Here is a 17,456-nt window from a genome sequence, read left to right as displayed (position 1 = left end):
GCCAAAACGGCAGACTATCCGATGCAATGAATACCCCCGGGGGTGCCTATGCTACCGGTGAAAGTAGCACTAATGCGGCCGAAGCTCCCTTTCAAAGATACAAGGTGAAAGCTCATGTCATTGTTCACAAAGGGGCCAGAAGCTAAATGCTCTCTGCCAACTGCTAACTGCTGCAATGGCACCATCGCGCGCTCGATGCAGCGTCTCCGTTATGCCAAACATCCCAACAATGAACTAGACCACACTTGCTATCACAGTTACATGAAATGTTCCATTTACAATTTCTTTCCTTTATTTCCATTTTGTGTGTTAAAACCTTTTCCTTGCTGCTATCAAACTAGGACAGCTGACATTTTCTACCTAGTGGAGAGGAAAATCTATCGGACTCTAAAATGCTGAGAATATGAGAGTAAGGTTAGATATTCTACCTAACCTGCACATGGCGAGTGTTCCCTAAGCACTAGGAAGCGAGGACAAATGAAATGAAAAGGCTGCAATGAGAAAACATATCAAAGGCTAACATAGCAAACACCTCTTCATAGAGTCTACATGGTTTAAACAGCTCCTTGTTTAATGTGAATTTCCCCCCTCAGTCTCAGTTTAAGATTTTGTAACAGCAAGCAGCAACATTTCCTTCTAACCTCCTGATTCGTAAAATATTGGCGACCTCAACAAAATGTAGGTGGAAAAAAGTAATCTGCACACGTAGATGCCACAATCCGGATTCAGAGAACCCGAGTCAGTAAATATCTGTACCTGTAATAGGAGATAACAATGGGAACAATCCACAAATACGGAGGACTGCCCGGTGGAACTCGTTTTGGGGGCGGAATGGGAAAGGTGTTCAGTGGCATGCAAAACGCTATACATGCCTTCCCATGCACAAACATTTTGCAGGCAAATTCCCACTTGGAAACGCACATAAAAGCATTCATTTTAACATCAGTAGTAAGTGTTTTTTTTACAGGGTGGAAAAAGGGAGTAATCATCCCTATATTCTATTTTGTGTAGAAGGGAGTTTCACCAGAGAGAACAAATGTTCTATGTGCCACAAATACGTAAGTGTGCACATGTAGATCCATAGTAAGCATATTCAAGCAGACTGCTGGCTATGCAGACAATATGCAAATGAATGATATGCATAGATTTCCATGAGTAAGCAAGCTAATTCTTTGTGGATCCCTGAAAAATGTTGATCCAGGTAAATCCCAGACATAAAGCTATGATGCACAGACTAATAACTTTTCAAGAATTCTTACTGAACCGCCACAATTGTATTGTATGGGCCGTAGACCACTTAAATGTATATAGAGTGGAGAGGACATCACAGAATTCGTCGATTTCTTTGAGAGTCCCCTTTTACTCTGGCACAGTGGAATGCTTTCTCAGAAAGCAGTGAGAGGGTAAAGCATTAAGTCACCCCTATTTTTAGTGCTGTTTGCTTTTCTTAGTGGAGGAGGAGTGCTCTGCTTGGAGAGGGGATGCATCTATTCATTAGAGAATCTTTCATTTCCATTGGCATTCTTCTTGTAATGGCCGTCTGAGCTCTTGTACAAGATGGAAGAAATCCTTTTAGCATATAAAGGACCCAAGAGAAACTGCCCCTGTGTATGGCTTCCAGGTTTTCATTTTCAGCTATTCCTGCCCGTTTCTGGAGACTCAAAGAGCCCATACAGTGTTAAAAAGAAAACAGAGAGTGCCTTCATCCTACAGAAATGTCCTTATTTCGCCAACAGAAAGAAACCCTTGTCTGTAAATAATGAAATTGTGCAGCACCCTGAGCCCCCAAATGCTGGTCCTTATTAATTTTCAAGGATACAGACAAAAGACGTAGTAAGAATAGCTAGAATGGTGCCAATGGGAATGGATTTCTGAGCATCTTTTAAATCTCCAGAGCGATTGGATCCAGCCATGATGCCTAGGAGGAAGAAGCAAAATGTTAGGACACAGGCAACAGCAGAAACAGGAAAATCCTTTTTCAGGTGATCAGAAGAAAGGCTGGGGCACAGGCAGAGAGGGAACAGCAGCACCTCGTGTATTGCATTTCGAACATTTGACAATTGTTTTACTATCAAACATAACCCATGTTTCAGACTACCATTCCCCTAATAAACGGGCACACTGAGCCACAACAATCCCACCCCCTTATCACATTTATGGAAAGAGGGGGTGGAGCCACACGTGGTGTGAACAAAGAAGACTATATACTCTTTTATGCCTTATACACAGCATGTTTTTACTTTTCTGTTTTCACAGCCCAAAATCTTTCACAAATTCAGTAAATTTCATCACAATCATTCAACTATTTGGGGATGTCTGAGTAGTCATGGGCATGCTATGAAGACAAATTAAACATGGTACCATGGTCCTCCTGACAAAATCAAACATTCCATGAGTGATAATATGAAATGATAAAAGCTGAAATCCAAGCAGCACATACCTGTCACAGACGGAAAGAAGATTCCAACTAAAAGAGTGAAGGAGGTGGCGACGTCTGCAAGAACATAGTCTTGGTTCGCAGCGCCCATAGCATCCACAGATCTGGCAGAGGGCTTCTCGATGATATCACCTTTCTGAAGATAAAAGCTCCACAGGTTCTCTAGAGAGGTCGGATAAAGAATGAAGGACCTAACTAAGAAGCAAACAACTGAGAAAGACAAGACTGCACAGAAAGACACAGTGCAGGCTGGAAGCCAGGGCAAAGTTGCTCTTACCTGTAAATATACCACTTGCCATTCCAGGAATGCCCTCGATGACTGTGACATTGTTATGAAGAAAGTACTCATCGCAGGTAGCGTTTAGCTGGTTTTTGGAGGGGCAAAATAGGTTCCAGAGTTGAGTGGGCACAGTGATATTATCCTTCTCCTCAGTCTTGGCACAGACATCTATGTGGCGCTGGGAGAGTGTGCGGTTTCCAAGCAGGCATACACTAGGAGAAAGCAGACAATACATTACAAATTGAGAACAGCAGGCGGAAGTGAAAGATTGATATCAGACAGCCAACAGTAGGCAGAAAAAGGGACTAAGAATCAAGATATTTCATTGGGGAGAAGAGATTTATGCAGAATTTATGCGGGGAACAGAAGAAAGCAGCTCAAAGAGAAATGGGAATTAGGGATATTTGTCTCACCCAAGACTAACAAATTAGCTCACAATGGCTAAGTAAGACTGATAGTAAAACTACAGATTTATGTACTAGCTTCCCCAAAATTGGCATTAGATCACACAGAGTGATTTAAACAATGAAATAACAGATTTGATTCTGCACCCACTTAAATGGACATTTATTCACACGTCATAAAGATAGTGAAATCAAAGAGATTGAAAGAGCAGTAAAATGTAGCTTAAAATAAGTATCCTAAATTGTGCAATATATTAACACAAGAATGCCCAAAGAATGAAATAATCGAAAACGTGCCTTTTCTTAAACATGCAAATTAACGTGTAGCATGGTTTTTTTTCATAGTAAGCATCCATTTCTATTGTAATTATATTGTCAAGCCAGACTAGGCTAATTTATTTCTCTACTTCTGCCTTGCCTTCTTTTTTAACTTTCTCCTTAAATAGATGCCTTTAGAAGATGCTGAACAGTGCTGTAATAAACAAATAGTTCTCGTTTGACATGGCATCTTTGTAGAATGTGCTGACTTTAAAAATGTAATGCTTTTTTGTCTAAGCTACATGTTCTCATCGTATTTAGTTAGATTTTAGTTGCTACATATTCACAATAATGAATTCTAAACAGTATATTAAAACACTGGTGTATGCAGGAAACTGTGAAGCTCATGACTTAATTCTGTAAAAGTTACAACTAGAATGTTTCTGCTCTAGAATAGTTCATTGTCACACAGTGGAGTTCTGAATAGATAGTAATTTAGACTGTAGGGTTCTCGTGGGACCTCAGAGTGAATTTAACGCACATTAATGTTAGCAACTCAGTAGACGACCTGTAGATAATATCTTGCTGACTTTGTACGTTTACCGTGGGAATGAAGAAAGCGGCAGACCATCATTGGCTGGTGAGCGCTGTCTGCTACTTGCCTAACCACTGCAGTGCGGGCCTGGAATGTCATCTGGAGTAAGGTGTAAATCCCTGGGCATGGGGTGCAAGGAGGCCTGCACTTACAGCATTACTCCCAGCCGGCTGCTACCAGGGCTTGCAGAAGCCAGGATTTGCACTGGGCCCTGTCTTAGAGGTGCCAGTGCTTTAGGGATCCGGACTTGGGTGGAGGTCAGAGGCAGGGTGGTCTTATATATATTGTGGCCACGCACAAGCACTACAGCACGTGTGCACCAATTTTCTCTGAGCATATCACTGATAGTGCTGGTAATGGTCCAGCTTACATGAATTAGGAGCGTCCTGCCAACCCCTAAAGCTCTTCCGTTTCATTCTCGCCCTCAGCACCACGGCCAGGGACCTGTTGGGAGTAAAGCAGCAGCAGGAAGTGGTGCTTGGCACCGAGGGGAATGAGCAGGTGAGACTGGCTCCTGGGCTAGGTAAGCCTGGCCACCGTTGTTGACAGGTCTCCATGGCACACGGCACGCGTGTCTGCTTTTAATTGCTCTGTTATGGTTCAGCTGGTGCTGGATTTTTGGGTTGTGGTTGGTCACGACTCAATGGCCTTCATTTGCGTAGAGAGTCTCTTCCTATTTCAGGGGCCTTCTGCTTCCAGGCCTCGCAGCTGCGAGCGCAGGTTCCTTGTAGGGTGTGACCTACCACGCTATGCAGAGTAGCCCTGCCTCCAGAGAGTTCCTCCTCTGTCTCTGACTGTCCCTCCATCTCCCCCATCTCCCCTCTACTTCCCCATAGGCATGGAGAGCTGTGCTACTGCCCTTGCTATACCTTTCTTGCCTGTGTGATGCCTCTGCCATCTTTGCTCTTTGTGTGTGTAGGGAGGAGGCTACACAGCTGCCGCCAGTTCATTGTGTGTATATGCCGCGTGTGTTGTTTCTTTTCTTTGTGTTGGTGAAGCTTGCACTGCTTCTGACTCTGCTATACGTGTTGGGCGTGAAACTGGAAATATGCCTGTGTTGCAGTATTTGAGCAAAGCATGCACTGCTGGTGCCTGTGATGTACCTGTTGCATACAAAGTGCACTGTTGGTACATACCTATTTCATGTATGCAAACAGCGTGCACTGATGCTACCTGCAATACAACTATTCTGTATATGTAAACAACGTGCAATGCCGGTGCCTGTGATGCACCTATTGTGTGCAAACAGCGTGCAATGCCGGTGCCTGTGATGCACCTATTGTGTGCAAACAGCGTGCAATGTTGGTACCTGTGATACACCTATTGTGTGCAAACAGCGTGCAATGCTGGTACCTGTGATACACCTATTGTGTGCAAACAGCGTGCAATGCTGGTACCTGTGATACACCTATTGTATGCAAACAACGTGCAATGCTGGTACCTGTGATACACCTATTGTGTGCAAACAGCGTGCAATGCTGGTACCTGTGATACACCTATTGTGTGCAAACAGCGTGCAATGTTGGTACCTGTGATACACCTATTGTATGCAAACAACGTGCGAGCTTAAGCTATTGGCATTGTAAAGAAGAATGCCTTTTATTTATGTTTTTAAAAAAAAACATAAATAAAAGGCATTGTCATTTACAATGCCAATAGCTCAAACTCGTGTAAATGCGAGACCTATTGCATTGCAAATGCTTGTTTCTTTAGCCTTTTCCCCTATTTGCTATAAGGTACTGCAGACAGTGATTTTTAAATTCTTAAATGGTTATAGCTACTGAGGTGCCTAATTCCTAGCTTAACTTCCAGCAGGTGCTACTGCGACTGTTTGCTGATGCTGTTTTGAGAGAGTAAATTCAGACGAGTTTCCAGGACTACTCTTCACGAGGAGCTCAACTACAATCCGATGCGTTTTCAATGCTCCTTTAAAACTCACTCTTTTCTGCAAGGGCTCTTTATGGGTTCTGGTAGGGTAGAATAGGGACTTAGTATTGTCTTTACAGAACACGCTGTAATGTTCTTGCTTGTCTTTAAGCATTATTATTTCTTGATATTTCTGTAAACAGATTGATCAAATTTCTAATTTGAATAAAGATACCAAAAACAAAATACTAAACTCTTAAAGACCAATAAATGTTTTTGAACTATCTTAAAACTCATTTTTGACTAAATATCATAAGTTGAGTTTAATGAGATTCTGGTGACTTATGCTCCATTCTGAAACGGTGGCAAAGATCCAGGTGACCTGATGAACAAAGCGCAGAGTTGGAGACTACCTTTGTAAGTCATGGGCTGAAGTGATTTAAATATAAAGTATTTCGCACCAGCAGATGACATCAATCACATGCATGATGAGGATAGGCAGTGAAATCACAGATATGAATCATGTGCCCCGTGAAACGGAGATTGACTCCTTTTGTACAAGAAGAACGACAATGAAATCTTTATTAGTTCATAGTGCGACAAACTGGGACTGGATATCCTGGTCTGGATTCATACATCTGTACTGCAATTAACATTAGCTCAACATAACATTAAATTAACAGTGAACAAGAAATATTAAACTGAATCCTTGCACCCCTCTTCAATGGAAAATAAGTTACATCGTTGCCCAGGACTATGTCACAGAAATCACTGATCCTATTCCAGTGCCTATTTTGTACATTTTATATACATTGTATTATGACTTGTATACGTACGGAAAGTTAGGTGGTGCAAATGCAGACTTTATTGCTCCAGCATAAATGGCAAGGATGGACACAATCACGCAAGCCAGGAACAAGGAGGCAAACTTGTTGACATACTTGACTCCAACAAAAACCACAAGAGCCATTACCACTAGGAAGATGGAGCCATAGATACGCATGTTATTCAACATGGCTGCTGAGCTCTCTCCATCTTCGTTGGTGTCGAAGATTTTAGCCTCTGGGGCAATGTACACCTGCAAAGACAAGCAGAAAAGGGAAGCGTTAAACTCTAAAGTAAAAAAACTACTTAATATTCCTGACATAATCATAACATTTTGATATGATGGGAGCAGACAACAAATAGTACTATCATATTTCCAAAAATTAGTACTAACTACTAGTTTGGCCTTCTGTTTTTTGGAACAAGTATAAAGAGCTGAATTTATTCCATTTTTTTGTATTCATTTCAGTACATTACCTGAATCTAAATAGAATATTGTGATCAAACGGAGTAGCAATGTTGTAGTAAGGAGGGTGCTAATGTGGAACAATAGTGAATTTTGCAACGATTTATTGCTTTTTTTTTTTTATAACAAAGGCTAAGTAGTAATCAAGCACCTTTAAAGTCATCTAGCCTAGAAAGCTTATTGGCCCATACCGAGATCTGCACTTTCGCTTTGAAACAGAAAAAAGAACTAATTCTTCCTGCGGTCACATGAGAAGGCTGTTCCTCTATACAGCATCCCTGAGCTCGAGGTCTATTAACACAGGTATCTTTTCTATCGGCATGGTGTCTTGTAATGTATCAAGTGAAGCGGTCCTGTCTCCGTCTCCCTTGCTACGGTCAGCCAGTGAGGCTGGGCGAATGCTAGGAGCATGGTGGGTGTGTGCTGGGGCTGGGGGTAGAAGTGAGGATCCTGACCCTGATTTTACACCAAGCTGCTGCGGACATCTGCCCCTGCTGGGGTCAGTTTTACTTCAGCAACCTCAGGCGCAGACCACATGACACATTGCTAATGTGACGATGTGTAACACCTAACTTTGGACCCTTTCTGAACACTAAAGGTACATGCCATTGAAAGTAAAGTTAGAGGGCAGCGATGAATCCACCAGAAAGAGCCTTACCAAAGGAAAGCCACTCGTGATGGGTATTTCTAACTATGGGTTCCTTATCTTTTGACTCGATACCAAGGCACTACCTCCAAAAAGGGGGTCCTGCGGAGTGGACTTAGACAAGGACTAGCACATTAAATGGCTCTCCCTGCCAAAGGCAGTAATGGCCGGTGAAGGTGTAAACTTGTTCTCATGCAGCAGCCTGGAAGATGTTTAACACTAAATCACCCCTAGCCAGCCCCATACTGGTGGCCTAGGCTTTGGTAGAATTAGCCTGAAGGCATTCAAGGGGCTCCCTTTTGGCCAGAGCGTGGCACGTTTTCATGCACAGAGCAATCCTGTACCAGTTTATCTTTCAAGGAGGAGAGTAAGGCCTTCAGAGTCCAACAGGTGGAACGAAGCTCAAATAGGTTGACGTGGCGCCTCTGGTGCAAGGTCCCTATTATTCACCTAGTCTAGAGGACTGCTCAACCACAGGGACAACTCCTCCATCACTGCACCTCTGAGCCCAAAGCCTATCCAGAAGAAAAGAGTTAAGAATGCGGGTAAAACAAATTGATGTATCTGCTGTTAAGGCCCTTTTCTTCCAATGTCACTCATTAAAGCATATTCTTTATCTCTTTTCATTTCCTGCCCAGGTACTGATTCTTAATACCTTTGTGTCGGCACGACTCAATTACTTGAACTCGATCTATCTTGGTCTTCATAAGTACTTGATCCGTAAATGGTAGTTAGTCCATAACTATGGCACAAGACTTGCCAAAGGCCTTTACCCAAGGGATCTCATTACACCTGATGTTCATAGTACATTGGTTTACATTTAGAGATCAGATTCTTTTTGAGGTCGTGTGTGGTACACACAGCTGTCTTTACCCTTGAACTATCACCACATAACCATCATTTTCACTGGAACAGTGTTGCGATCACAGTACAAACAGAAGGAAGCACCTGTATACCTGCAGGACTTGTATGTGTTCTTGAAAGTACAGGACACTGTCCAGCACCCAGGATCCAAGAGAAAAAAGCCTGGGTTAAAGTCAACATCTTGAACTTGTCCTTCCAAATGAGGTGTTCAGAAGTGGATGGTATCGAGAAGGCTTGAGCCTGGCTTTTTGGGCACCAAAAAGTAAAGGCAGTAAAACCCACTGCTCTTAATCTACAAAATCCTCTGTATGGCCCCTTCCCCAGTAGAGATTGAACTTCTAGAAGCATAGCCTGATGAATTCTGTAAGAACACAGGTGGGTCATAAAGGGGACCAGCAGTAAAGGGGAGGATGTAACCATGCTGAATAACCTGCAGCACCCACAGGTCTGATATAATTGCATGCTAGTCAGGAAAAAATGTATTCATGACTGCCATTTTTGGTGGTGGTCACTGTCTTAGCTACCAAATCATCCTGTGGAGCCGTGAGATGGCTGCTTGTTGTATGGTGTACAAGGGCTGCCACTGGGAACAGGCAAAACTCAGAGTATCCTCCAAATTTCTAGTATTGCTAATGGAATTGATGGTGACAAACCCCCAGAGCAAGGTATAGCAAGATTGTCTTTGAAGTGCTCTAAGGCAGAGCCTGCCTTTTATCCAAAGAGCTTTGAGCCGTCAAACAGCAAATCCATAAGCGATCCTGTGGTTCTCAACCAGGCATTAAGCCTGATCACTACACTATTGCCCATGGTGCAACCCCCAAAGTCTGTCATGTCCATGCCGGCCCTCAAGGCACACTAAGCTGGATGGTGTCCATCTTGGATGGTCTGAGAGAAGGAATTCCTTCCTACCTTTGTCAGCGATGGCCAACAAGAGCTCACTAGCCATATACCAAAGGGCATACGTATAGTGTTCTAGCAGGCAGATGGCATTCAGGAACCTCAGAGCCAAACTAGAGGGAAGAAGACTCTTTCCTGAATGAGTCAGTAGGCTTAGATTCCATTTCTGGCAGCGCAATATGCAATGCTCTGGGATTTATTTTGTGGGTAGAGGGCAAGCTCTCGGGAGCTTGCTCAGAAAAGCTGGGTCTCAACGGGTAGGCCTATGATGGCTAGACACTGGAAGGCCTAAGAGGGGAACCAAACATGGTTTAGACCAGGTCGCCATTAAAGCTTCTGCCAAAGCCTCGTTAAAGGACAGCAAGGTCTCTCAAGGAGCAAGACAAGACACCAAAATGTCATTCTGTAAATTTGCCTTTGTCTGTATATCTATAGTAGGTAGCTGAAGGCTTTATGCAGATTTGCAGGCTACAAATGGAAAAGAAGTAATCTCCTCAGTAGGAAGCAGTGGGATCGACAGCAGCCTGTGGAGTTCTGGGCATAAAGTGATCAGCCTTGGAATGGGTTCCGAGTAGGATGAAGGGGGCGGAAACAGTGCATTTGAGTGCCAACTGTGCAACTTCTCCTTGACGAAGAGTTAAAAGATTGCGACAAGTTCAGCATGAACCTCTTGCGTTCATGGCAAAACTAGTCTCTCTATTTTCTATTCCACTTACCCGAGGATGGTGACGTGGAACAGGACCGGGCGGGACGAAGTGGGAGTACTGTCTTCAGCAAAGTACAATTTTACTTAACATTCGCTAAAGGCTTTCAGGTGCATCAGAAAACATTTTTCGCAGGACCTGGAGTTGTCCTTAGACATTTGCCAAACTTCATGTGAATCCGTGACTGATAGTTGATCCACGTTTCAAAGCCAGTGGTTTTTGGCAACTGCATCATCCCTAGCACACCATCTAAGAAAACCAATTATGAAATCATTGAAACGCAGGAAAAAGTTGGGAGCAGGGCTCCAGATCTGCATTGACGGACATGGGAAAAACAGAACTGAAATCAGGATGCAGGGGATTGCCATATATAGGGCTCCATGTCTTCCCTTTCAGGGGTGCTCTGAATTTACCGCAGAGCCAGATGGAGTCACCTATAAGTGCATAGGAGTTATTCAAATGAAAAGTACCAAATCCTGTCTGGTGCCTGGGGAGAATCCAAAGGGTGTGTGAGAGTTGTGATTAGAAGTATCCATGAAAACAATAGTTTAAAAGGGGTCTTGATTCAAAGAAAGAGGTTAAAAGGCAGCCTTTATGGGATGTTGAGTGGTGAAGTGAATGGAGCACGCCAGGTGCTGTCAATGTGCTGTTGGTTAAATGTATTTTTTGTGAAGAAGACATTGATAAAATTGCACTTGTCTGTTACATGTGACATCTGTGGGTCTAACAGATGGTTGCTATAATGGTTGACTGTCGTGAAGAACGGTCGGCTTCTGTTGGAGTCTTCAATGATAGTATTGATGCAGTATTTTGCTTCTGCTGATATGAGTTGTCTGCAGGTCGTGCAAAGGCAATTGAGTGGGGCAAGGTCGTCAGGGCATCGACCTATCTTCCCTTTCATGCCTACAAACGGTGCACTACTTGTTAGATGGGTTCTTGGATTACCAGGGTGCTGTTTGTTACTTTTGAGCTTGAACGTTTTCATTGGAGGAAGGATGTTTACAGGATTGGCCAGCAATATTTTCAAGTTGTTGTAAAGGAAACTCATGGCAGATGCTTGGGGGGTGGTGTTGACTGAAGGGTTTCAGCTGTAGGTTGCTGATGAAGAAGTGCCTGAAGAATATTTACATTTATTGTTATTTAGCTGCCTTTTATGTATTGGGTGGATGGAAAAACGGGTTTTGGGGGTGGGAAGATGGCCAGTCAACACCAGGAGTTGGGAATGTTTGCACTGAATGCTTGGTAGTCTTGAGAGGAAGAGGTCTACGGCCTTCACCATGAATTGGTTTGGTGACATGCTGTACCTTGCTGAGTATTTCTATGTTGAGAAAGGCGTGTCTAAATATATTTGTGCTTTGGGTTGTCAGGGAGGTCGAAGTCTGAGCAGGGTAGTATAGGTATTTTAGATAGATGGGATAGTGAGAAGGTCAGAGAACTGAAGAGCACCCTGGTGGCAGAGAGTAGGAAGTGGCGTGTGAGACACTCCATGGTCCTGAGTGTCACTTGTTTGCCTATGGGGCGGAGCCTGGAGGACCTGTGGGTGACAGAAAGGCCTAACCCTTTCTGTGGGCATACTGATTGTTGTACCCTGTGGACACAAAGGTAAATAGTATGAAAAATGATGTGGTAGCAAGCCAGGTTGCAGTTGAATTTTCATCAGGGATCTGCTTTTCTTCCATTTTTTCATATTAGCCAATGATGAACTTGTTGTCAGAGACGTCTTTGGAGCAGTATGCAGTCCACTTCTTAGGTTTGAACTCACATGATTTTATTGGTGCTTGAGTCTTTATATGGTTACCTAGGAATATGTTAGAGTTACTGGGAACTAGCAAGTGTTTGCTGGAACAATGTTAGAGCGATGAATTGTGGGCTTTTTATTTGATTCCTACCTTAGTAGGAGGTGAGATGCAAATGTGGAGTTGTGATCAGCTTATTTTAAATTGCTTCTAATGTGCGTATTAGACAGGCCACATGATGAGCTGAAAAGGGACCTGGTCTGCTAAGAGTATCTGGTACAGCCTAGTGTGGCCTTTTATAGTATGTGACTTCACCGTGGATTCAACCTTGCAAGACCTACTACAGATGTCACAAAAGCATTCACAATGGATAATACATTGTGAAGCATGAATCAGTGGTTTACGCCCTTGCTTCAGTATCTTGTGAGGACAAATGTCTCTCAGGTAGTCTTAAGTCTTGCTTCCTCAAAAAATTGTTGGAATAATTTTTCAGAAAGCTGGTGAAAATTCTTCAAACATACTAACAAGGTATGATCTATCTCTGTTCATAATGTTAAATGCTTAAATATATTATGATTTGTTTAATTTTTCCAGTTGTATGCAAAACATTGGGGCAGATTTCTAAATGAGTGATTGATGGGGTAGTGTGTTCTGGGTGGAAGGACAGGACTGATATGTTAAAAAATCGATTACTACTAGAAGATATCTTTATCTATATTTTCAAGCCATGAAAATGTTTGTCATTATACTATCATATTGTTTTAGTTAACAGAAGATCACATTCTCAATGATATCCTGGTCAATGAAAGAATTTACAGTTCACGAAGCAGTGAGGGACATATATTTCAGAAACCGGGACAATGAAGAGGCACCTGTGTTTTGGAAGCAGGAAACTCCGGGATGGACTTAGTGATTCTTTCTGGTAATGGGACTTTGGTTATCGGATCTGTGGACTACAAGGTATCATTTAGCAAAGCTTACACGTAGCCTTTCTTTGCTTATTTGTGCTTTTTGTAGACTAGGTTTCAGATTGGAATGTTAAGTACTGTTTTGATTGTGATTCTCTGACCTCTCAAAGGAAGTAAATTACTTTTCAGCCATTAGCAAACAGTTGAAAGAGTAGAATGTAATAGTAATGGTCATTAACATATGATAATTCGGATTATTTACTATTATAGAGAGATTTTAGAATTATTCTTCTCCTTTGCTGTGATTTACTTGTTTGAGTTTTGCGACTAGCCTGTGTATCAAAAGCTTAACTGTAAATAATTTTTGGAGTTAATAGGCTTAACCAACTACCCATGTCTTTTAAGCCTCTGTACAACTGTTACATTTAGTAAAGACATTTACTGTATGTTGTTTCTTTTTATCTATGCAATGATATTAATTAGCTGGTCGATAAACTAATTTGCCTCTTTCTGGCAGTGGTAGAACCTTGAATAATCTAGTGTCCAGACCTACTCAAATGAAGACACTCTTGATACAACATACTAGTTCCACTGTGTTCAGAAGGCGAGGATAGCCTAACCCTGTGGTGTGATAATGACTGGTACGCAGATAAGAAGTCACAGTAAGTCTGTCAGCTCAAGGATTCCTCTAGAATATATTGAATATTTGTGTATGCAGAATTGTAATAGAAGAGAGCCACACCACAGGGGTAACTGGGTCTTAAACATTTCTGGGCTTCAATTTAAGATGAGGGAGAATAATCAAAAACCAATTAATCCATCAAGGGCTGTTGAAGAGGGGAGACCCTCGGTCAGTGATCAGCTCTCCCCCCGCAGCTCCGCTCGAACCCTCTCTGCCCTGCAGTCCCATACAGGCAGGGTTCAAGACCTCTCCCTGCTCGCATTTTTATTTTAATTTCCCGCACTCACATTTTATTTTAATTCTCTTGCCTTATTTTATTCCTGGCATTTTCGATATATTTCTTGGCTCGCTCACTTGCTTCTTGACTTGCCTGCCTACTGCCCTTCTGGGCTTGCTTTCCCGCTCCCCCCGTAGTCCATATTCGCCGCTAGTGCGCTTCTTTTCCCGCCATAACCCGCCCCGCTCCCGCCTCCCAGCCGCTCGCCCATCCCCTACTTAAATGGCGACCGCTGGCACGCCGAAGGGGTACCTAAGGCAAGCCCATCCGCGCCTGGACCGCGCCCAGCTGCAGACCTCCTAGTCCCCGCAATAGCCACGACAACCGACGATGCTACGACACAGACTTCCTCTATGGACTCAACACCAAACGATCATCAAACTGCTTCCAGGCCAGCCTGATACTCACCCACGGACCCTTCTCCTGCTGACACTGCAGCTTCTCCAGCCGCCGAACACCAGCATGCCCCGCCCCACCCGTCAAAGCAGGACGCAACCACCTCAGATGCTTTCTACTCAACACCCCTCCGTCCACAAGCACGCCATCGAACTCTGGGACCTACTCAACTCAGCCTCCCCAGACGTCGCCTTCCTAACAGAGACCTGGCTGAACTCCTCCTCGGCACCCAACATTGCCACTACCATCCCAGATGGCTACAAGATCACCAGGAGGGACCGCAACAACAGAGCTGGAGGAGGAATTGCCATCGTCTACAGGAATACCCTCAGAACCTCGACCAGCACAGCAGACACCTCCAGCACCACCGAACATCTCCACTTCCAGATCCACATCGAACCCAACACCACCCTCAGAGGAACAATCGCCTACAGATCCCCGGGGACCCGGCTACAGTTCATCGACGCCATCTCCGACATCGTCAGCACGCAAGCCCTTGCATCCACAGACCACATCCTCCTCGGAGACCTGAATTTCCACCTCGAGAAAACCGACGACAGCAACTCCATCGCACTGCTCGACAACTTCGCCAACCTCTGACTCAAACAGCTCGTCGCGGTCCCCACCCACACCACACACACTAGATCCCATACTCTCCACCAGCAAACACATCACCTTCAGCCACACCGCCGAACTCCACTAGACCGACCACCACTGCATCCACTTCACCTTCGAGAAACCCACCACGCAGCACCACCCGCAATGAATCCCCAACTGCAGCTGAAACAGGATCACCGAAGACCAGCTCATCACCACCCTCACCCACAACCCACCTACCGACACCACCAACACATCCGCCCACAACCTCAGGCAATGGATGGACGACTGCGCCAACATCCTCGCCCCGATTAACAAACCCTCAAACCGACGTACAGACAGAAAGACCGGCTGGTTCACCGAGTCCAAGCGGAATTGCCAAAAACTCGAGAAGTGGCACCATGAGCAGACACCGGACAACCACGCTGCCCTCAAGGACACCAGCCGCAAGCACCACCAACTCATTCGAGCCACAAAAACGACCTCCTTCCAGGAACGTATCAACAACAATGCACACAACAGCAAAGAGCTCTTCAATGTCGTGAAGGAACTCTCCAACTCCAGTTCCAGCGCAGACATCCCACCATCGCAAGACCTCTGCGACTCACTAGCCTCCTTCTTTCACCGCAAGATCGCAGACATCCATGACAGCTTCAACACCCAAACCCTACCAACACCCGCTAACACCACTGATTCTCCACCCCCCAGCCTCACCAATCTCCTAGACTCCTGGACCCACGTCAACGACGACGATACCATCAAGACCGTGAACACCATCCACTCCGGCTCACCATCCGACCCTTGCCCTCACGACATCTTCAACAAAGCCAAACGCATCATCGCTCCCCAACTCCGGAAGATCATCAACAGCTCCTTCAAGACCGCCACATTCCCGGAAAGCTGGAAACACGCCAAGGTCAACGCACTACTCAAGAAACCCACAGCGGACCCAAAAGACCTTAAGAACCTCTGGCCCATCTCCCTGCTCCCGTTCCCGGCGAAAGTCATCAAAAAGATCGTCAACAAGCAACTGTCCTCGAGGAGAACATCATCCTGGACCCGTCCCAATTAGGATTCCACAGCAAGCATAGCACCGAAACTGCCCTCATCGCTGCCACCGATGACATCAGGACCATGCTGGACGACGGCGAAACCGCGTCCCTCATCTCCTGGACCTCTCGGCCGCCTTCGACACAGTCCGCCACCACACCCTCCACACACGCTTCCACAACGCAGGAATCAGCAACAAGGCCCTGGGCAAGATCACCTCCTTCCTCACTGACAGAACCCAGAGGGTCCGCCTCCCCCATTCCGCTCGGAAGCCACCAAGATCATCTGCAGCGTGCCCCAAGGATCATCCCTCAGCCCTACCCTTTTCAAGGTCTACATGGCTCCACTCGCCAACATCGTCCGCTCGCACAACCTCAATATCGTCTTTTATGCCGACGACACACAGCTGATCCTCTTACTCACATGGACCCCGCCACTGCCAAAACGAACCTCCACGAAGGACTGAAGGCCGTCGCCGACTGGATGGAGAACAGTCACCTGAAACTGAACTCGGGCAAGATGGAGGTCCTCCTCCTCGGCTCATCCCCCTCCGCCTGGGACGATTCCTGGTGGCCGGCCATGCTGGGAGTCGCACCGACACCCACCGACCACGCACGCAACCTGGGATTCATCCTGGACTCATCACTCTCAATGACCCAACAAGTCAACGTTTTCTCCTCCTCCTGCTTCAACACCCTACGCATGCTTTGCAAGATCTACAGATGGATCCCCACCGGAACAAAAAGACGGTCACCCACGTCAGCAGCAGACCGGATTACGGCAACGCCCTCTACGCTGGAACCACAGCCAAACTCCAGAAAAGACTGCAACATATACAGAACGCCCCGCACGCGCGTCCTCGGCATCCCCCGCCACTCCCACATCACTTCCCACCTGAAAGACCTGCACTGGCTCCCCGTCAACAAGAGGATCACCTTCAAGCTCCTCACCCACACTCACAAAGCACTCCACAACGCCAGACCAGCATACCTCAACAAGCGTCTCACCTTCTACACCCCAAATCGCCAGCTTCGCTCCGCCGACCTCGCCACCGTCCCACGCATACACAGAACCACCACCGGTGGCAGATCCTTCTCCTACCTCGCCGCCAAGACATGGAACCTGCTGACCTTCATGAGACACCTCAAGACCTGGCTGTTCGAGCAGTAGCTGCTACCCCCCAACCCCCTCAGCGTCTTCAGACGCTCACGGGTGAGTAGTGCGCTATACTAATGGCAGATTGATTAATTAATTGAGATGAACCACTGACAAAATGCAAGTTGCTATACCCAGAATTATTTAGAAGAGTGCAATTTCAATCTTCAGCCTTTACGGACACTTTTCATAAGTATAACCCACAAAGGACGGTTTGCAATACCAACAGGAGAGTATCTTGAAATGCAAAAAACGGCATGTAAGCAGAACCTCTGACTAAACGCGTAGTAAGGTAACAGACACCAAGAGAATTAAAAAGTAAGATACTATGCAAAAGTGCTGTTTCATGCCTGAGAACTGACCTCATTCCTGTGAATGTAGGTTTCCAATACTTAACACCATAGCAAAGGTTA

General features: G+C 45.2%; 1 protein-coding gene across 2 annotated transcripts in view; it reads right to left on the bottom strand.

Moving 5' to 3' along the window:
* The window catches only part of LOC146869412 (solute carrier family 12 member 6-like), an 815,412-nt gene that overhangs the window by 451,712 nt on the left and 346,244 nt on the right, over positions 1-17,456 (bottom strand). For both annotated transcript variants that reach the window (XM_085599784.1, XM_085599788.1), the window contains exons 7-10: positions 6,677-6,918; positions 2,715-2,929; positions 2,441-2,599; positions 1,820-1,918 (exon numbers count right to left, since the gene is read on the bottom strand). In XM_085599784.1, coding sequence (XP_085455910.1) covers positions 1,820-1,918; positions 2,441-2,599; positions 2,715-2,929; positions 6,677-6,918 — 715 coding nt within the window. The remainder of the gene's footprint in view (positions 1-1,819; positions 1,919-2,440; positions 2,600-2,714; positions 2,930-6,676; positions 6,919-17,456) is intronic.

The sequence above is a fragment of the Triturus cristatus genome, chromosome 1_1, assembly GCF_964204655.1.
Source record: "Triturus cristatus chromosome 1_1, aTriCri1.1, whole genome shotgun sequence".
Taxonomy (NCBI): Eukaryota; Metazoa; Chordata; class Amphibia; order Caudata; family Salamandridae; genus Triturus; species Triturus cristatus.
Note: the sequence above shows the minus strand (reverse complement) of the source record. Positions and strands in the feature narration are given on the sequence as shown.